This window comes from Sparus aurata, chromosome 4 (assembly GCF_900880675.1).
Source record: "Sparus aurata chromosome 4, fSpaAur1.1, whole genome shotgun sequence".
NCBI lineage: Eukaryota > Metazoa > Chordata > Actinopteri > Spariformes > Sparidae > Sparus > Sparus aurata.
The window spans coordinates 10426892-10448415 of NC_044190.1; the positions used below are offsets into that span (position 1 = coordinate 10426892).

General features: G+C 41.0%; 1 protein-coding gene across 3 annotated transcripts; it reads right to left on the reverse strand.

The window, feature by feature from the left end:
• Positions 1 to 396: 396 nt before the first annotated feature.
• On the reverse strand, positions 397 to 21296 carry LOC115580326 (homeobox-containing protein 1-like). 3 transcript variants are annotated; one of them, XM_030414570.1, is made up of 10 exons: positions 21087 to 21296; positions 14226 to 14726; positions 13037 to 13122; positions 12802 to 12912; positions 10057 to 10213; positions 9846 to 9928; positions 8802 to 8897; positions 7460 to 7548; positions 7176 to 7259; positions 397 to 7040 (listed from the first exon to the last, which is right to left on the reverse strand). In XM_030414570.1, the coding sequence occupies exons 2-10, from the start codon at positions 14723 to 14725 to the stop codon at positions 6711 to 6713; spliced, it is 1536 nt and encodes a 511-aa protein (XP_030270430.1). In that variant the 5' UTR covers position 14726; positions 21087 to 21296; the 3' UTR covers positions 397 to 6710. The 3 variants fall into 3 exon arrangements, with proteins under 3 accessions (XP_030270430.1, XP_030270429.1, XP_030270428.1); XM_030414569.1 differs by having other exon boundaries at positions 7460 to 7551; XM_030414568.1 differs by having other exon boundaries at positions 7460 to 7554.
• Positions 21297 to 21524: the final 228 nt, after the last annotated feature.

Genomic DNA, 21524 nt, shown 5'->3' on the forward strand with positions numbered 1-21524 from the left:
TTTTACTTTGATTGTTGCTTATTTAGCTGTGTAAAATGTCATGTTTAAGAAAGGAAATATGCTTAAAATCTGAACACAGCTTTCAGGGTCCAATCCTCACCAGCTGATGGACACATCAGGGTCAGTGCAGAAACTGACTCGTACATCTCACAGCATTTATGTAAAGCAGCTACGGCTTGCAGTGTGGTCATCAGCCGCTGAATAGAGGGCTCAGGTCCATGATGAACATCCATTCGCAGCTCCACCCATTTATTTAATTACCAAGGCGTGCGAGAACACATTTTTGAACGGTTTGTGAACGTATGTGGCCATGTTGAAACAGAGCCCGCCCACCAACCCCACATGTGCCCAACTTTACCCACTGACGTACAGACAAAACACACCAGACGCACCACGTGGACTCTGATCAGTTTTTATTCCCTTGTAAATAGAATATCAATAAAAACACACCTTAAAAATAACAAATAAGGTTTATCCAACAGATGAAAAAGTAACAAAAGGCATATGTAGATTTTCTACATAGCGATTACAGAACAGTCTACTGTCCAAACAAGGCACTAAATCTTGAAATAGAAAAAAAACGAGGGGGGATGAAAATCAATTCAAACTGAACAAACATCCGGCTGAGGTTTGAATTTTTTCATCCTATAAAGAATTATTGAAGAGTTTATTGCCAAAATGAAATGGTTACCACTCACAAGTTTTAAAAAAGAAAACTTTTTTTTTTACATGACTGGTCAAATGTTTCAACCATACGTTCATTTTTTTAGTATTTACAGTCATCAGCTGATCAAAAGGAGAATCTCACGAATGGAACATCTACATTTTATGTTGAATGTTGACTCTTTCCCCCTAAATAAGAACAGCATTTTGGAATATTAACTCTTCAAATGTCATACTGCATCTCATATATTCACCATATTGACTGAAGTCAAAGACAAACAGGAGCATTTAGTCCTGAGGCGTGAACTGACTGAAGCCACGCTGACACCAGATCCTGGTGCTTTCTCTCTCGTTCACACAGCAGAGCTCAGATCAGCTCCACATCCTCTACAACACCTTCATCAACCAGCATCCACCACCCAAGCAGTCCTGTCAAGTCACATATTTACTGTCTGCGTCAAGGGACAGGTGTATTGCCAGAGGATACGACAGTTGGATGTGGTGGGAGAGACACACATGTGATGCGGATCGATGCCAAAGGTGTGTTTAGTGTACAGGTGTTCCAGGTGTAAAGCAGGATCTGATCTGGAGCATCAGCTGCTGAAGGTAGCTCGTCCTTTCAAACTAAACAGAGCAGCAAGGCAACAGATCGCTGAAGGCAGATGGTAAAACTGCATTTTAACTAATGAAATGATAAAACATGCTGCCGTCAGTCCGGTGGTCTGACACAGTGCTGACGCAACTGGAAGAGCGAAGGCTTTCTACGATATTTAAGGGAAAACTGGTATCACTGTGCTTCTATATCGTGATAACTTTGATTCATTATATGATGATACACACTTTCTGGCACTGGTTTTTGTATATAAAAAAAAAAGGTACAGAGCCAATTTAGGTCAAAAAACTGAAAGCAAAATGAAATGTAGTCAAGAAACAAAAGGCCAAGACCAAGTAATTATTAATGACATGTATAAATGAAACTGCAGCGAACACTGACAGACTGCAGTCGTGTCATCAGTCGCTCTGGTTTTATTCTGTGGAGTGGTTGTGTACCTCCATCAAGGAGTCTGTTTTCACACACGTCTGTGTGTTGGTCGGTTTGCCAGCAGGATTCAACAAAAACTACTGAACAGATTTCTGCCAAACTTGGATGGAGGATGAGCCTCAGCCCAGAACAGACCCGTTAACCTTTGGTGCTGATCCAGATCGAGGGACAGAGCCGGAACTTTGTCTCACATTATGAGACGTTCTTGTTTTTTTGGGGACATAGATGTTGTGTTATAATTTCTTTACATTTTCATTTATTTGTCAGGGAATAATGTCTTGATGTTGATGGAAAAAACAACCCGGTGTATTCAGGTGGCACATGACTTTCTCAAATTACACTTTTGTTTCTTGTTTCAAGTCTTTTTACTTTCAGACTTTTTGGCTCCAAAATGACTAAATTGACATTAATAGACTACTTTTTCATTTCACATCAATTTTAGAAGTCCAAAATACAACTTCATGATGAGACCATGAAGGCAGCAACTGAAACAATTCAAAACCCTGAAATAATCTCAAAAGCATGACATCTTCAATGAATCCACAGATTCACTTTAGAAAGGCTTCTGCTTAGCAGATTTAAAATAAAATAAAAAGCATTTCTAACCCTCAGTGGGTTCGTATTTAATGATATTTTGGTGTAAATAATTCAAACAGATTACAGAAAGCTACATAACTGACTAATGTTGCCTCAATGTTTTATAAACGTTTAAAGCAAAGACTAACCAGGACAGCTCTGCTGCCATACAATTAAAGAGACATTCCACCACAAAACTAATGCTCCCAGTGATTCATTCTCAAACCAACACTGACGAGTTACGTTGGTGTTCCACCAGGATGAGGGAAGAGAGTGTTGTAGAAGTAGAAGTAGGACTCTGGTGGAGGCAGAAGCTTATGAATGACTAAATTCTTTTTCAGAGTGGAATTTCCCTCGACTTTCAAACTTACTATTTATTGGCTCGAGTTCGAGAAGGAATTTCCCTTTTCAAAAGGACACCGACATTTCTCAGATCAGCCAGTGAACCATCTTTACGGCCTCATCACAGTTTGCTGTCAGTCTCCTCTGAATAAATCAGCTCTACAGTTATTTTTACTCTAAACTTTGATTCACATTGAAGCAGCTGCGGAGGAACCTGTGGGGTGTAGCTTATAGCTGCGGGGGGTAAAGTGAGGTATTTGTGTCGAGTTTTTAACTCTGAACGAGTAGCTTAGCCTGTAAAGCACCTGGTGAAGAACAGTGATGAACTGATCAGAATGAAGCCATTTTAGTGTCGGCTGTCACAGATGGGTTACACATGTGTTTAGCTTCCTTGCATTAGCTCTGATACGGTGGTGTGTACAACCATTGTGGAAGTCCTTTTTCACGCACTGATAACTGTTAGTATAATGCAAAAACTAAGGCACTTCAACTTAAAACCATACATTATATCATTTGTTGAAAAGAATATAGAACATTACTGAAATCTATCTGAGTGGCGGTATCACCTCATGACTGCCGATACACCAAACTCCAGTGTTAGTTAGTTTTTATATACTGAGGTGCAATATGTAAGAACTGACCACCCGTCAAACTCACACAACAACAAATAAAAAGGCAGCATATCACCAGAGCAACCGCTAACTGCTGCCAACTGTAGCTGCCACAAGCTAGTTAGCTAAATTCACTGTGCAGCTAGCAGTTTTGACGAGGAACTCTGGGACCAGGGGAGTGTTGGTGTTTACACCGCTCGCACGAGAGCTTCGGAAAAAAAAACATAGACGTCATAATCTGGTAACTGTTATTTCTGCACATGGATAACTTCACTTCATTTTTGAATGTGCTGAACTAAAATTTTACACATTGCACCTTTAAATACTAACTTCTGTATTGTTTTCAATTAGAATCTGATCAATTTAAGTTGCACTTATAATGTTTCTCATATTAAATTTGAATCAAATTACTATGTATCATGTAAAAGGGGACGCAAACTTTTATCATCCAACTCTGTAGTTCCCCTCATCGTTTTAGCATCTTTAAGCTAATTGTTTTGGTTTTTAGCCCACAAACTCCGCTCTCAACTTTGTTTCCAGCTGGAACCAGCTTCAATAAACTTACACCATGCTTCATTACCTGCATCAAACAGCAAACAAAATGGGTTAGCAACTAGCTAGTGAACATAGCAGGACATTTAGCAGCTGCTGAGCCACATTTTGTTCAGGTGGGTTGGTGGGAACCAAAACAGGAGGCTGACTACTGGACTTAAAGTAACGTTTGAAATAAATTGTGTGCTTTGTGCACTTTGTTAGAGATGGATGTGTTAAAAGGCAACTTTCTGCTAACAATCTTCCCATTACCAGCTTTACAGGATGGTAATAGGTCAGCTTGTTTTTACACAACCAAACAAACTGTTGGCGAAAATTGTTTGTTGACCTAAATTCTTACAGTAATGGAATAAAATTTCAGCTGAACAACTGAACGAGCAGTAAGATGATGATGTATGACTGAACAACTAGTACTCTTTAAGGAATTCCTTGTGGGGATGGACATAGACATTATCATACATGCTGAAAACAGTTGGACTTCTACAATGGCTGTACTGGGATACATATTTCTTGATTGGACTAGTTTGATAAAACACCTCCTGCAGTGAATCTTACTGACTCAACTCAGGTTTGCCAAATATTCTCTTCTCTTTCTTTTCCCTTTTTTGGTCTCTCATTATTCTGATCAATGAAATGTTTCAACAGCAGGGACTCTAAGCACCATGATATTGATCCAATAAAGTGTCATTTAAAAAGAAAATACAATTTGAACATGACAGTGTGTGTTTAGAACACGTGGCATATCGAGCACAAACACAGATATACCTAAAAAAAGATGCATTTTGCTTGCAATGATTTGACACATCTGATGCATCGTTCATTGACATATCTCTAATACATAGAACCACCCATGACTACTACACACTCAGAAAATATACCAAATTTAAACTTAATACTTTGGCTAATGCTTCACTCACCTCTCACCAACAAGAAGGATTCATACTGATAGTTTATCTCATTTGAAGCTAATATGTCTATATACTGTAAATAGAAGTGGTTGAGGTACATATAAATACCTGCATGGTTTATATAATATACTGTTTATATGTGTGTGTGTTCATACATACATGTGTGGTATATGTATGTACTCACTTTATACTGTAATCTGTAGTATCTGGTAACAGTTTGTTACACTGCTGAATACCTCCCACCTGACTGATGATCTGTATTGATTATAGATCATCTCACAGTGATTCATTAATTCAGCCTGATCTGAGGTGGGCACACATGAATAACCATCAGTCCCCTGGATATTTGGGGGTTCTAGTTTTTTACAAATGTGTCAACAGTTTCAGCTTCCTTCGACGTTCACGTATAGAGTAACTTTGTTTTAAATTATTGTTATTAATATGGAAGCAAAGAGAGGCCAAAAAAGATTTCAATCTTTACATGTTTAAGTGGACATGTTGTTTAATGTATTCTGTTTGTTTCAGTATTGTATATGTGTATATTTGATATTGTAATGCTACTGTTTTTGTTACCTGCAGAGGGACTGCAGATGTAAATGAGCATGATAAATCCAGCATGTTTACATTGTGTATTTTTACACTGATGTCCGTCAACATGCTCTGTTTCAATCAAATAAACAAATACAATATCTAACGAGCAACTAAATACATAACTGTGAAATATGATCTCTGTTCAGTGCTTTCATGGGGTTTAAACTCTTCCCTGTAATTTTAAGTTGTAAAATAAATAACTTGATCAGTGGCTCATTTTAAAATTAAAATAAAATACAAATTCAAGATGAAGAGTTCTAACTTTAGCATTTGTGATACTACGTGAAGCTCGTTCGTCTGATCAGACATCTGACCCATCACGTAACGACGAGTCAGTCATGTGATCCGAGATCTAAAGAAGAAGAGCAACTGAAAACCCTCCACAGCCGAACAACAGAAAGTCACTCGGCTGCATGTTTTCATTTGGAGAACTTGAAATTCTCCCCTTGAAAAGCCAACAGCACATATTCAGATCATTTTCCATTTCAATGAAATCAAATTTAAAATTCAAATATTTCAAAAGTGTTTCAATTTCAGCAGTATTCAGTTGTGATTTAGTGTCACTTTCACTCTGTTGCTCACAGAATTAGGATGGATACGGCCGTTCTTTGCTTCCATAGATTAAGCTTATTTTACCAGGGCAGGGGATAAAGAAGTGGCTTATATTCGTTTCTCTTTTATATTTTATAAATCATATCTGGGTCACAGGAATATTACCAACGTGCTGTGACCTCAGTGAAACTAAGCTTATTCTGCTGTTCTTCTCAATGGAAGGAGTTAACAGCTAAAAATTTGAAATATTACAAACTGTAATGAAATGCGCTACATACTGTAATTGTGAAACAATCAGTTAAAATAAACTTTTAGATTCATGTATTTATCTTTTGAGGCTGTTCAGTTGTGTTGTGATCACAGTGCAAGACCCTGAAACTATTTGAACCAAGTGTCAAATACAGTGTTGTCCTGCTGTGAAAAATGCAGTTTCCAAAGAAATCTGTACAATGCATCATGTCCTGTTAGACAGTCTGCTATGGAAGATTTAAAATGCCTGAATAAAACCAACTCAGCACCAATCAAAGAGAAAATAATACACACTGCTGTATGTATTCCCCTTGATTACACAGTCATAATCACTTTCTTTGTCCGATTTGGTTTCATTAGGCATTTCCATAGCCTGCTGGGGAGCACTATGACAAAAAAAGTTTATCAGTATTATCATTATTATAATATACTAGTAATACCTATAAGAGCGTAGCAGAGTAGGTTGGTGGTTGGAGGTAGGGTTGGGAGGTATCTCAGGGTTGGAGTTTACACGACTTTTGGTCTTTTTTTTTCACTTATTACATTCCTATAAAATCTGCTTGCATATTAACACACCTCTGATTCTGTTCCATTCATTACCCTGACCAAATCCGCCGCCCCCCTTCAGTCGTCCTCCAGCGTTTCCGTCTTGATGTCATTCCCCATGCCGCACCTTACTCCATCCACCTGATTGACTATGACCTGGTTGCTGTGATTGACCGCCGTCTTCTCCAAACCGTTCGGGTCCTGGGCGTCGGACAGCGCGCTGTGGATGGTGGGATCATCCTGGAGGGAGGGGGAGGGAGGAGACCAGGACACGCCTGTCAATCTGGAACCCTCTGCCTGAGGGCCCGCCGCTGACACTAGGGAGCGGCCAATCAGAGAAGTGCCCCTCTGACCAGACAAGCCACCTCTGCCCAGGGCGGAAAACCAGCTGGGGAGTAGTGTTGGAACCTGAGAAGTGAAATGAAAGGGACGATTTCTGGTTCAATCTGGATTTTAATGATTGGGATTTATAGTTTCAACATCTCTCTATCCGATTGCCAAAGCTCTCTGATAATGTAGCTGTAGTGAGGAGGTAGTGTGTACCTGGGTGGGAGAGGAAAGGTCAGCTCGACTGAAGCCAAACTGCCTGGCTGAAGCTCGCTTGTCAAATAAGGACACCTCACATCCCTGTGACGGAGCAGCAGAGTCATATAAGATGTTAAAGATGTAGACATGCCTGCTAATACTGTCTAAACAAAGGGGTCAAATATGTGACTCTATGTAAATTTAAACCAGTTATATAAACAGGAAGCATCAGCTGGACAGTGCAGCTCTCAGGAGGCTCTGTATGTTGAAGAGAGGCAACAACTCACAAACATCTCATTTACCTGGTCAGGGAAGTCATTGCCGTCCACCTCGTCGCTGTTGGACTGACCTCCTGGGCTCTGAACCTCGATGCCGTGGCTCTCCAAGATGGCTGCTTCTTCAAAAACACAAACCTTATCATAGCATATCGACCTCAAACACCAACACACTCAGATGCAGCAAGCAGTGACACAGAGTAAGACAGAAGGACTTCTGGGGCTCAGTGTTTGTGGCCAACAGGATGGCATCTAAGTGTTGGTTTGGCGATACAGAGAGTGAAGAACATTGAGCTGGTCGACACGGCTGTGTGCTGAGCAGTAAAAGCTATCTTTATGAGTTTATTGATTTATTTAGAGACTGTTCCAGAATCCAGCACAGCACAGCTGGATATAAAATTCTTAAGGGTGGACATGCATGGAGTTTCTGAGTGTCTGCTTCATGTTGACTTCTCCAGTCACAATCGGCACTTGGAAATTTGAAGGGGCGTCTTGTCCCGGACTTGTTTAAGTTTCTTGAAGACGTTTCACCTCTCATCCAAGAGGCTTCTTCAGTTCTGACTAACTGGAGGGGAGTTTGCAGGATGTTAAACTCTGTGTGGGTGTGTCCCACAGAGCTCCTCAAAGGAATAATCTTTTTGAGGACAACAATGTAAGACAGATGGTTTGAAAGAGGAGTAAAGGAATCCGTCTACGTCAAACTGGAACGGAGGAGGTGGTCTACAACATTACTCACCACCCACCTACAGTGCAGTACTGAGTTCTCTCCCCAGACAGCTTAACAACCATTCACACCTGGGCTCACCTGGCCTTAGCAACCCACATGAAGGCCGGTTGAGTCAACGACCCACAAGTGGCCCCAACGACTCTGTGAGGACACTCCCACACAGAGTTTAAAAGCCTGCAACTCCCCTCCAGTTAGAACTGAAGAAGCCTCTTGGATGAGAGGTGAAGCATCTTCATAACAAAACAGCACTTAGAATTACCAGGAGCTGGATGATGGAGAACCTTACATGTCTTACATGTTCATTCTTCCCGCAGGCAGTGCAAAATGAGTGTGTCTCATATCTGAGACTGTGGCGATTATGAGAAATTGTTTATTCTTCATGTTTTTGTTATGCAGTGGACATGTTATTTAAGCAAACAATCTGACCTGAGGGACAGGAAATATGCTAAAATGTGGCACTGAAAATAATGTTAGCTGAAATGATGTTCTGCACCTTTGCTTGATGACATTTTCTCCTACTGCCTCGAACTCTAACCCCTCACTAAAAATGAACAAATCCCCTACAGACACCAGGACATGGTATATGAGTAACTGCAACAACTCCCGCATGTGTTACCACACAGAAACAAGGGCAGACATTACCAATGTTAGCACGCCTCTTGATGTCTTTGCGGCGGTTTGCAAACCAGTTGTAGACTTTCAGAGATGTTACCCTCTCCAGATCAGACAGCTTCTTTCCTGTAATACACACACACAAATCATTTCTTGGTACTGTTTTTCCAGCTCATTCAAGCATATTCAAATTCACCGCTGGGAAAGCATTTTCAAGGCAATGTAAAGATCTTCCTTTAGCAGTATTCACAGCGACAAGTATCATGAGGTGACCTCATGTGATTTAGAAGTTATAGCTCCACGTCACGCGTGTTCTTCATGTGATGCATTCACACGGGATAAGCAAAGGCTGTATTTTGCTCATATTTACTGACATTATCTCCTGGATATGTTGTCAACTTAAGTAAAGTTGTAATGATATTCACAGAGTTTAACTTCTGGGATCAAGACCTCGTAAGCAAAACACTGATGATTCCTCATTCATTCATTCATTCATTCATAATAGACGACGAGCTACAAACTTGTATTCATCATATTACATTGGTCTTTATGTGCAGAGGCTGTCAGGAGAGAGTGCAGGGACATGCTGCAAACAGCAGCAGCTAAAAACAAAACTGTTCATTAATTTTCACCAAAATTACTGTCCACATCTGTAGTCTCCTGTTAGATATACTACAGTACAGAGGGGATTAGAACTTTGTTGAATTTTTCCATGTGTGGGGTGAATTTTGGTGGTGCTACACTTACAAGAAGCTTGTGTATCTTTTCGGTGTTGCAGTTTGTATGCTACCCTGCGCACTAAGCTGACAGCTGGCTGCATGTAACAATCTTTTGTTGCTCCTAATCTTATCCGTCATCTTTATAAGATCAATATGGCTGATCTCACAGCACATCTGTTGATGGCTGTTAAATGTATGATGAGCCGCGATCAAATTTCAGAACTGTTCAGTTGTCAGAGAGCAGAAAACAGCGGTTTAAAAAGAAATGCATCCCTTAGTCACAGAGCAATTACATTTAGTAATCTACTATGTATCATCATTTTTCTCAAGGGCATTCCTTCAAGTTGTTACCCACCTGGTTTCTGAATGACAGCGTTGCAGGCGGTGGCAATCTCCTCTCTCTTGGCCTCATCAGGGTACTGGTTATCACTGAAGTAGCTGAACAGACACATGCAAAGCCAATCAAACATTATCCTTTGCTACATTTTCAGCTGATACACAGCTCCTCCTTTTACATTTGTTTGCCATTACCACCTCCTCCTCCTCCTCCTCCTCCTACTCCTTACCTCTCCATAACAGCTAGACACTCCTTCCTCCAGGTGAACCTGCTCCCTCGCCGCAGACGGAATCCCGTAGGGCCTGAGCCAAATGGAAGTGGGGCTTGGTGCCAGTCCATCATGTCGTCCAGAGCCAGTGGGGCAGCTCGCATGGCCAGAGTGGCACCTGAAGGTAAAAACACCCCATATTTTAGTGTTCAGGGATTATGTTTATAATAATGTTTAGTATTTCAGCTAAATGCTAATACTCAGGCACTTTACTTTAAGTGTTTCCACCACTAAGAATATTAATTCAATAATGACAACATTGTAAGTGCACCAGGTAATAAAGGCCAGAGGGACCCATTACACCCTGAAATATATTTATTTTAGAGCACTGAGCCAATGAATCAAATTAAAGTCAAGAGATTCTTATCAGATTGTCATGCCGGTAATTTTTTTCTGTAAAAGGACACAGGCTAACTTCAACTAGATGTGCAAATTCTTCTCTTCTGTCTTTCCTGTCATTGAACAATAACTAAACTGTGTCAAGTTGAGACCACCATAGTGGAATGTAGAAGAAAAGTACATCTTGTTCAGGGACTTCTCAGCATGAACATGAAAATGCAAACACATGACATGGTTTTCTTTTCTGACTCATTTCTGCAACTCTCCAAATAATGGAGACCTGTCCTCTGCTGCAACAGCATGGAAAAAAAAAATCAAGAAGAAAAAAAGAATCCATCTCCATTTAATCTATTCTAAAATGCAGATGATGGATACCAAGAGCTGAGGTACTTTTATATTTTTCAGCAGTGTATTAGAGCTGTCAATCTGGGGTGTCCAGAGTCACCCTCAAGGCCACTGAGCTGGTATACAATGATAAACTGACTGTCCATTGTAAATCATGCTTTTAATAGATAACCAGCTCTTTCCATTATGTGGCAGAAGGGACTTTCCTCTGGAGGCTATTTGGCCTGTTCAGTTCAGTCACTGTTGAGAAACTCTATGTGTTACTGAAGTCAGCAGTGCCAGTCATGCATTCAGAGCAGCTGACTAGTTACTGAAAAACAGGTCCAGGATATGTGGCATCATTGGCTTTTGGGGTCCCTGCATTACTTCTGGTCAGCCCAGCGACAAAACTTTGCATCATGGTCAGGAAGCCAGCCTTTTAGATACCCGTGTCTTTGGACTACTTCATATTTATAAAACCCTTAAAAAGGGATAGAAAACACAGATCACCATTTTAAAAATGCCTGGAAGGATTTAACCAAAAAGCTCTGGATTAACTCTTGTATTTCCATTTATAAATAGAAATATTTAACATCAAACAACATGAAAATGGTCTATTCAAAGATTTATTGCAGAAATATAAGCAATTAAAATCATTAACTAATTTCTAAATGTCTAGTCATTTGGAATGTTGTCCTTTCACTTATAAAATAAAATATCAGAAAGATCTCTCATTGTCCTCCTTGAATTTAATGATATTCTATTTAAATACGGTCATTTCTCTTTTCTAATTAGAGATTTGGGATAAAGATCCAGGGATGGGTTTACATGAAAATACCTGTGATACATTTGTGAAAGGATAAATTCTCTCTCTCTCAAAAAAAAAGGAAGCCAACTTAAAGTTTATCCATAAAGTCTACCTCCCTCCTTCAAAGACACAAACATTTCCAAAGATAATTTAACACATGGTCCTAGATGTAAAATATAAAAGGGAACGTTTATGCACCCGTTTTAGCAATGTGATCTGAAAGTTTCTGGAATTTGATTAATTCCTTGACTAAATCAGTTTAGGGAATTGAATTTGATTTAAACTGTAAATGTACTTTTAACAGCACTGTTCTGGTCTACTGACCACTCGAAGCACTACAAACATTCACCCGTTCAAACACAGTCATACACTGACGGCCGAGCATGTGCCGACCTGCTCATCAGGAGAAATTTGGGGTTCAGTATCTTGCTAGAGGATACTTCCAACATGTGGACGGGGGAGCCCGGGAATCCAACCAGCGACCTTCCAGTTGCTTAGCAACCGAGCCTTGCTTTTTAAACCTTTGCTTCTGCTTATTAAATGATATGCCCAATTTTCAATTAGATTTAAAAAACAAACAAACAAACATTTTGCTAAGAAATGCATTTTTTCCAATTTTTGGGCAGTTCATTTTATGTGGATATGCAGTGTGCATGTTTCCAACACACAGACGGTTATTTTGCCTATCCACTACAGCATATTTCTAATCTTTTTTTCTTTTTTATCTGTCCAAGAGAACAACACCATCTGGGATCGATTAACCAGTGGACAATCTGCCCTCACTCTACTCGTTTCAACTGATATTCACACAAGCTCAGAGAAACACAGAGAGAAAGATTGTCCCTGGTGTTACATCCCTCCTGTAAAACGCACTGATTATGATGCGACCTCTCCTGATTAATGTAAACCTACTTATGTTGTTGTGGTTTCATACGAGCTTGTGAGTGCACCTTGTGGTGAAATGTCAGTCTGTTCCACCTTATAACAAGTAACAACATGCTGCCTCAACACGCGGATCAACCTCTGTTGTGGAAACAGAATCGGTGGTGAAAACGTCTTAAATGCGAGTTGTGTTTTTGGGTGACCTACAAAACATGCTGGTGACGAAAAAAGTCGACAGAGCAGACACGTATAGGAAAAACCTCTTCAAGAAATCTGTGGGAAACACTGATATATATTGGAGGAGCGGGAGGTTATGCAGCAGATGTAGGCCTGATGGTGGAGGGTGGTGTTACCAGGGTTGGTCTTCTCCAGCTGGTACCAGCGGAAGAAGGCTCGTTTCTTCTGCTCGCTGAGGTCTGATCCCTGCTGCAGGAGCCAGTGAGAGATCCGACTCTGGCTGATCCCTGGAGGAAGAGAAATGAAGCGAGATCTGTATCATCGGTGGGCCGGATGTTTGCCGGCATGTCAACTCTTTCTGGCGGTGATTCAGTGGGCCTGACTGAAGTGGCAGATGAAGATGATACTCACCCGTTACCTGAGCGACCACAGCCTGGGAGATCCGCCTGTTTGCCAGAAAGGACTTAATCTCCTCTTTGATCACAGAACTGTCCCTCCTACAAGCAGAGTGAAGGATGACTGCACAGAACAATAAATGTTCACATCTCGGATGACATTACCAACACATACTGTATAGCACAAGACAACCGTCACTGTAGCTACACTGGCTGTAACTCTGTAAACCACAATTACATTTATGGCAGTGGCTGTTGAGGCTGCATCTGTGCAGGAATCAGAGGCTGTAATATTCACTGCTTCTTTTCTGGCTTGATTTTCACACACCCTCAAATCAATACCGCTCTGATTGCAGCTGTCTGACTGCAGACTACAGATGAGAGGCGCTAGGGTGTGTGTATGTGTGTGTATGAGTGTGTGTGTGTGCATGAATGTGTGTGTGTGTACTGTATGACTGTGTAGGCATTAATACTTGTATCATATTCAGACTCTGTGTGAGCTACAGGCAGGCTTGTCGACCATCAGTCCTTCTGTGTTAACATCTGCTCCCTGGTGCAGCGATGTACTGTACCTGGTGCAGGGAGTTCAAAAAACACATTCACATTTCATAGCTATAAATCCTCATAAGATCCTCATTGTAATAAATATGATCATTTATATTATAGATTAAAAAAATGGACTTGTTTCAGTTTCTTAAAAGTGTGGGATTGTCCTTACAGAGGCCATCGTTGACCCAACCAGCCTTCATGTTGGTTGCTAGTGCTAGGCAAGCCCAGTTGTGAATGGTCTGGGGAGGGAACAGGGTAATGTACGAAAATACGAAATACGTGAATAAGAGGCAAAAAGGCCACTTTCCTTGACGACGGTCAAATATGCTTGGCAGCGGTCGATTATACGAAAATAATTGACCGCCGAACGTTGGGAAGGCCCATTCAAGTGAATGGAGCATTCCACAGCATTAAGAAGAGCCGTGTAATAACTGCAACACTGTTGGCGCCAGTTTGCACACTTAAGACGGGCATCAATCCACAATGTCCATACTTTTATCACCCAGCTGAAGAGGTTAGGTTTTCACACTTATCCGTTTGTCAGCAGGATTACATAAAAACTACTAGTTGGATTTCCACTAAACCTGTATGGAGGGTGGTCAGCAAAGCAGCAAGCAAAACAGTATTCCTAAATACCTGCTCTGTACAGGTCTTACCTCATTAAGTCCTCCACCTTGTCATCAACATCTATATCCTCTTCACTGGTCTCAAACCCGTAGCCCGGTGCTGTCACGCCACCGCTAACCACACCCAGAGGAAACCTGGGTGGTGACAGCTTCCCGTTGGTGACAGCAACTAGGCCGTTCTGAGCTGCCGCTGCCATGGCGACAGGTGAGGCTACTGGAATGGGTAGAGGGGGGGAGGTGGTGTCGAAGTTGTTATTAGGTGACAGTGACAGCCGGTTGTCAGGGAAACTTGTCTGAGTGGCGGTGGAAGTCATGGAGGAAGAGGGAGCGGCACTGGAAGAAGACAAGGAAGATGAGGGAGGCATGTAGGAAGCTTTATGGGTCAACTTGTGTCCATGTTTCCGGTCCAGGTGGTCCAAGGTGTCCAGGGCGTGGAGGACCTCCGCCTGTGTGATCCCTGTCCTCCTCAGCCTCTGGAGGAGGTCAATCTGCTCGATGGTGAAACGAGGCTCCTCACACTGCTGGAACATCCTGCAGGAGATCAGAACAACAGCATTGATGGCAACGAAAAACGACACATCAAGTGCTGCACTTCGTTGTGCAGGTCTGAAGCACATCTAATGTAATGCATTATTAACCTTCAGCCTAATCTACAATAAATAGAGTTACGTCAGCTACACCACTAAAATCCTTCTTGTAGGTTATGGCCCTGATCAAATTAGACTTGATTTTCTCTCAGAAGCTGGAACCACTGTATTTCACACAGCTCAGCAGCTTATACAGAGCACTGCACACGACAGGCATGTAAAGAGAACAATTCTATATGATTACAACTTTTCATTCTTTATAATACTATTATTATTAAAATATTGTGTGTTACAAGTGCAATTTGAAACCGTTCATCATAGTCTCCAACAACCAAATTGTATTTGCATTTCGCTGAAATGCGTGGCTCTCTTCAGCGTGGATTATAACATGAGCATTATCCCTGCAAAGCATGTCAACCACTAAATAAAGCTAACAAATAACATCAACTGAAAACAGTACTGAACAAATCAAACAGTCTTTAGGAAACGTACCTGATTAATACAAACACATTTCAATTGAGTGAATGCCATTGCATGGAAAATACATCTTAGATGCAACTGTTAACTGGCATTGTTAACATCAGTAACAGGTGGTGTTTTTCACATTTGACCAGGATGACATAACATTTCAGTGCAAATTACACCACCAGTCAAAAGTTTGGACACACCTTCTCATATAATGGTGTTTCTTTATTTTCATGACTATTTACATCGTAGATTCTCACTGAAGGCATCAAAACTATGAATGAACACATATGGAATTATGTAGTTAACAAAAATTGTGAAATAACTCTAAGTTTCATTTTTTAGATTCCTCAAAGTAGCCACCCTTTACTTTGTTGACAGCGCTGTAAACCCTTGGCCTTCTCTCAATGAGCTTCATGATGTAGTCAGCTGAAATGGTTTTCACTACACAGGTGTGCCTTGTCAGAGTTCATTTGTGGAATTTGTGGGATGCTTTGCTGGTGACACTGTTGGGGATTGATTAAAAACTGAAGGCACACTGAACCAGCATGGCTACCACAGCATCTGCAGCGACATGCCATCCCATCCGGTTTAAGTTTAGTTGAACCATTATTTATTTTTCAACAGGACAATGACCCCAAACACACCTCCAGGCTGTGTGAGGACTATTTGACCAAGAAGGAGAGTGATGGAGTGCTGCGCCAGATGACCTGGCCTCCACAGTCACCTGACCTAAACCCATTCGAGATGGTTTGGGATGAGATGGATCGCAGAGTGAAGGCAAAAGGGCCAACAAGTGCTCAGCATCTCTGGGAACTCCTTCAAGACTGTTGGAAAACCATTTCAGGTGACTTCATCATGAAGCTCAACGAGAGGATGCAGAGTGTGCAAAGTAGTAATCAAAGCAAAGGGTGGCTAGAAGAATCTATTTTGACTTATTTCACACTTTTTGGTTTACTACATAATTCCATATGTGTTCATTCATAGTTTTGATGCCTTCAGTGAAAATGTAAAATGTAAATAGTCATGAGAATAAAGAAAAAACATTTAATGAGAAGGTGTGTCCAAACTTTTGACTGATACTGTATGTCAATATGAAATCCAAATGTCTGAATAAATAAATAAATAAGATGCCAAGTTTTACCATCTAGTTTCTGTGGTACCGACTAGTGAGGAGAACAACATTTAATTGTAGCGTAAAAACCTAATAAGTAATGCATGGTGCATTGTAATGCTGCAATAAAAACACATTACTTAAGGTAATCTGTGGAGTTTCAGACAAGCACCTGGCTGTGCAGCAATGCATCTTTTGTGTGTATTCTGCACAACTGGCCTGATTTTCATGCTGTTGATTCCATGATTTCTGCTAATCAGATGGTGCAGTAACACACCAAAGATTAAAACATTTTTCAGTCAGAAATGCACTGAACACTCCTCTTACACCTCAAGAGTACACAATATAAATCGGTCTGGGTTGATTATCTTCCACATCATGTCCGCTACATGCACCAACATTGCTGTCTGTGAATCTCTCCAGCATGTGTGCACAATCTGAATCCCGTTAAAGAAAGATGTAGGCTACCTCAACAATGACAAAGAAACACACTACTCTAGGGAAGCAATTGAATAATGCAAATATACTGAATGGCTATTGCACAAAAAATGCTGACCATAATTAGCATCAGAAACAGCGTGTGATGTAATATAAATATACATTTTCTACTTCAGGATAATGTATATATTTTTGTTACAAGTGATCTTTCGCTCCGCAGTTGGCTTTACAACCCTAAACAACAAAACCCACCAATGAAACAATCACAGAACAAAATGGAAGTACAGTCACATCTGTTTGCTTCCATTTACAACACACACACACACACACACACACACACACACACACACACACACACACACACACACACACACACACACACAGAGCTCAGCAGCTGCTGCCCAGATATGAACTGCATTCCTTCAGACTAAATACAGCTTTTATCATCGAGGATACATTCTCAACCCCAATAATCTCATAATGTTAAAGCATGCCAAGCATGCTTAGTGTAGCTTTAACAAAAAAAAAAGCGTATTGTTGTTTTCCATTTTAATCTGTATTAATGCCCTGTACTTCTGAATGTGCACTGATTTGTCATTTCTAAACAAACCGTCAGCGTGAAGTGAGAGAAAGAGAGAGAGCAGGACAGGAAGATGAATGGATAAATGAGATAACACATCTGTCTTGATGCTTTTTTTTTTTTCTTGTGCCGAGAAGAAAAACAGGCTACAGCAGAGAATCAAAGTCAGCAGACATGTCAACACTTATATAGAGGAGGAGGGTGAGGGCGAGTGCGTATCTGTATGTGTGCGTGCACGTCTCGGGAAAAATGCCAAGAAAAATTTACATCTCAGGCAGCCAAGCTCTATACTTTCTCTCACTGCTGCAGAGGATGAGTCACGCTGTACAAAGTTAGACTGAAACAAAGGATCGATACAGGACTAATAAAGTATGACAAAATTATGTTTTAATTTCATAATGACCATCAAAATAAATTAGATCAAATTAACAAATAACTTCACTTTTTTCAGTGTTGTAAATCACTTAGTGATTACTATTAGACTACACAGCTGCAACACAAATGCTTTAAAAGTCTGTGGTTTATGCAACACTTCAGTATAAGAAACACTCAACAAATCATCTGATCAAGAAATGACTATTATTCTTATAGTTTGTGCTCATTGTGCAAGCCTAGCTCAAGATCAGCTTTATGCCTTTATTCAATAGCCAGCAGCAAAGAAATGAAAGGAAATGAGGAAAAATATCAGCAGCTAAACACCAACCAGGGATGGTTCGGTTCATGGTTGACGCCTTTACCCCAAGGGCAGCAAGCCCCACAGGATAACCTTTGATCAATCTGCCAAGGAGGTTTTGTTTTCACTCGTGTCTGTTGGTCGGTTAATTAGCAGGATTACAATAAAACTATTGGATGGATTTACACAAAACCTGGACGGAGGATGAGTCTCAGCCCAGTAGAGATCCCATTAACCTTTGGTGCAGATCTGAATAAAGGGACAGATCCAGGGATTTTTTTCTCACTTTCTTTTACATAGCCAGTCAGGGCATTTTTCAACACTTTAGTTAATTTAATTTAGTTAATCTACATTTATTGTTTGAGTACAATTTGATGCAGGTCCTCAATCTGGTAAGCTTAAAATATGGTTAAGCAGTCATGGGTTGGTTTAAATTTAGAGTTTATCGAGTTTGATATTGGATTAGGTTTGATTAAATTAAAGAGGACTTTTGGGCCAGTCAACGTCCCCCTGCCTTCTTATGTCCATCAGTTTGGCCAGAGAGGCGCCATTGTGAAGAGTTATGGTGGCTTCAAACCTCTTCCATTTTTATACTGAGGACTTTCTGTGGAGTACTGCTCAACATGCACTGTGAGCTGTGAGGACTACTACATGTGCGAGTGTGTTTGTGTGTACATTTGCCAGACGCAATTTAGAGCCAAATTTAGAACGATCAAAGGAAGCAGGATGTATCTTAAGTGCAATTTGACTGGTCAACATGAGATCAGTGGCAGCCTTGCACTGAAGCTGCACCTATTTAAAACTTCAGAGTGGAAGTGGTGCTGAATAGAATCGACACCTGACCTCTACTGTAAATAAACATCTCCAGCAACATCTGAGGAAGGGAAAGGTAAAACACACTTCTAATCAGACTGCTGGAGGGCTGTGGATTGTCATATTTCATAGAATAAGATCTATACCAATATCTGTCAACTAAGATAAAGACAAGCAGAGGAGGATTAAAAAAAACATGAATATTAAGAGCCTTTTACCTCAACAGTCAATATTCCTTTTTTTCTTACACACTCATGAATGAATTAACCAGTGTCATCTGATCAAACACTGACACCTTCTTTATAAATGCATACTTTGGTCTAATCTTTCTGCTCAACTAGTCCTCCAGGAGCCCCTCTGGCAGGAAACCAACGTTCCTTTAAAAGGTGCTCCTATTGTAAGAAGACAGTGGCTTTCAGACGCACAATGACACCATGTGACCAGGAGTCAGACTTTTCCTTCCTGCCCTGAGAAAAGAATCAGACTAATTATTTGTCATTGCCAAACCGACAAGAATGTAAGCATTTTGCTCCAAAGCAAAAGTTTTCTGGGCTGGAAATACACTGCTATGCACTGTACTGGCTGCAGGATCTGCTTGAGTTTAAGTCTGTCTTCACACAACCGGGTTGTCACTCAAGTTTCTCATCATGGATACGGTGCATTAACAGCCTTTCCAGCAGCCACACTCACTTTGGTAATATGATAACACTGGTGCAGTAAGTACAAAGTAGCTTATCCAAGTACTCCAAATCTTGTCTTGTAGCTTTAATCATTATAAAGAATAGACAACATCAAGAACATATGCCAGAATATTTTGGAAGCTGTGAAGAATATTACATTACTTTGTCCAGTTTTACATTGATGTCGCCGGGTTTTGAAGGTCATGCGAGTTCAGGCTTTAGTGGACCGTCAGAAAGCCATTACAACAAGGAAACAGAGTTTGTGTGTGACAGTATTTGCGATTGTGTGAGTCTGGGAAACGGTATGTGTGTGAGTAGGGACAGAAGGACTAGTAATCAAATAGTGCTGACTGAGAATGCTCGACTCTTAAAGAGCTTCTCTGGTAAGCAGCAACAGCAGGTAGAAGAAAACAGGAGTATGGGCACACATGACAATCCCCACACACAAACAGTGTGTAATACACACAACCAAGGTAACACTGCGGTGCCCTTTCAACTCACACACCTGTGAGTGCTCTTAAGCAACAACACTGGACGCTTACCTGTGGTTTAACTTGACTGACAGAATCCCCCACAGGACAACACTGTAGTTTATCAACAGACTTTCCAACTATCTCTTGCCTGACGCTTTCTATGTATGCCCACTCCTCTAACTACCATGCAAGACTACCATGTAACTGTGTGTTTCCACTTAATTACTTCGTGTTTGCTGTACTCGAAGGCTTACATCTACTGAGAGTTCACCATGTTACAGATCAACTGTATTAATATCCCTGGACCCACTGACCTGCCTGGGATCCTAACCAGACGTGGCATGAAGGCGAGCCTGTTTGCAGACATGAGCCAGCTGAGCACATACTGTAGACAAAAGTCATTTAATTACAGTATGCAACTTTTTAGCTGGCCCTGGAACCCGAAATGTGACACAGAAGAGAACAGCTGGAGCAAGACAACCCTGTGGTGGTCCCAAATGACAAGGGAGTCCCGATGTAGAATGTTCACTTGAAATGTTCGACTCTCGCGCCGAAGCACATTGAAAAATTGTGGATTTTAATTTAGCCTTGCTTCTAGTGAAATGGGCATGCCCGAAAGAGGGTGTCTCAAGACGTTTTATGGATAAGGAAGAACAACTCCTCAATTCGGCATAAATCTAGCAAACTAAACCATTCGAGGCACAACTAAGCAATACGTTTTATTACTGCTTCGCCCATTGTTATTCTTAGATACACCGAGCATCGCGATGGAAAGCATTGTAGACTAACTGGAAAAGTTGACATTGTGTTTGATTAAGTGTTTCTAGGTGAACTCTGTCCATGCCGAATTAGAGAATGGCGGTTTATTATTCAGATAACAGCGTTCATAGCAGTTTAGGTAACATGAGCCTTATCCGCCAAGTGAAACGCCGCAGCACCGCCGAAATTTTTAAGGAGTTTTCAGTTATTCAGTGTATCGGCATAACGTTACAGAGAAAAGGGAAACGTATCGGGCTAGCTGGACCGCTTACAAGACAGCAGTAGTTGGAGCTGCAGGACTTAACTTACCTTAATATTCCAGTCGAAGAGCCTCCACAGATGTTGTTTTTACCATATATCTATTGTCTTGCGGCGCCAGGACACACGGGCACTGACAGTTTTCCCAAAATGTCTCCTCTGTTTCTAATTGGGTTTCAATCCACCGTCAGACAGATTCGCCTTTTGTCCGGCAGACAGGCGCCATGTTGACACAATGACGCAAGGAACGACGGGAGTCGCAGTTTACAGAACTTACTGTACTCAGAGAGAGGGGCACTTCATTAGGTACACCTGGCTCCAGATAACGTTCAGAACAGCATCCCTGCAGTATGACAAACCTTTATGGGGAGCTTTTGTTGGCAGAGCCTGAGAGCTGTTGAGGATATTATTATACTTTCTCCAAACAGCATTTCTGTGACCCAGGAGTCAGTGAAAATATATAATATGCAGCTTCAAAATCAACTTTTC

Coding starts and splice junctions, on each gene's coding strand:
- LOC115580326 (XM_030414568.1), bottom strand. CDS start 14,725: ATGTTCCAGCAGTGTGAGGAGCCTCGTTTCACCATCGAGCAGATTGAC. Junction 7,555..8,801: donor CAAGAGGCGTGCTAACATTG/GTAATGTCTGCC, acceptor GTGTTTTTGAAG/AAGCAGCCATCTTGGAGAGC. Junction 7,041..7,175: donor ACCTTTCCTCTCCCACCCAG/GTACACACTACC, acceptor TTCACTTCTCAG/GTTCCAACACTACTCCCCAG.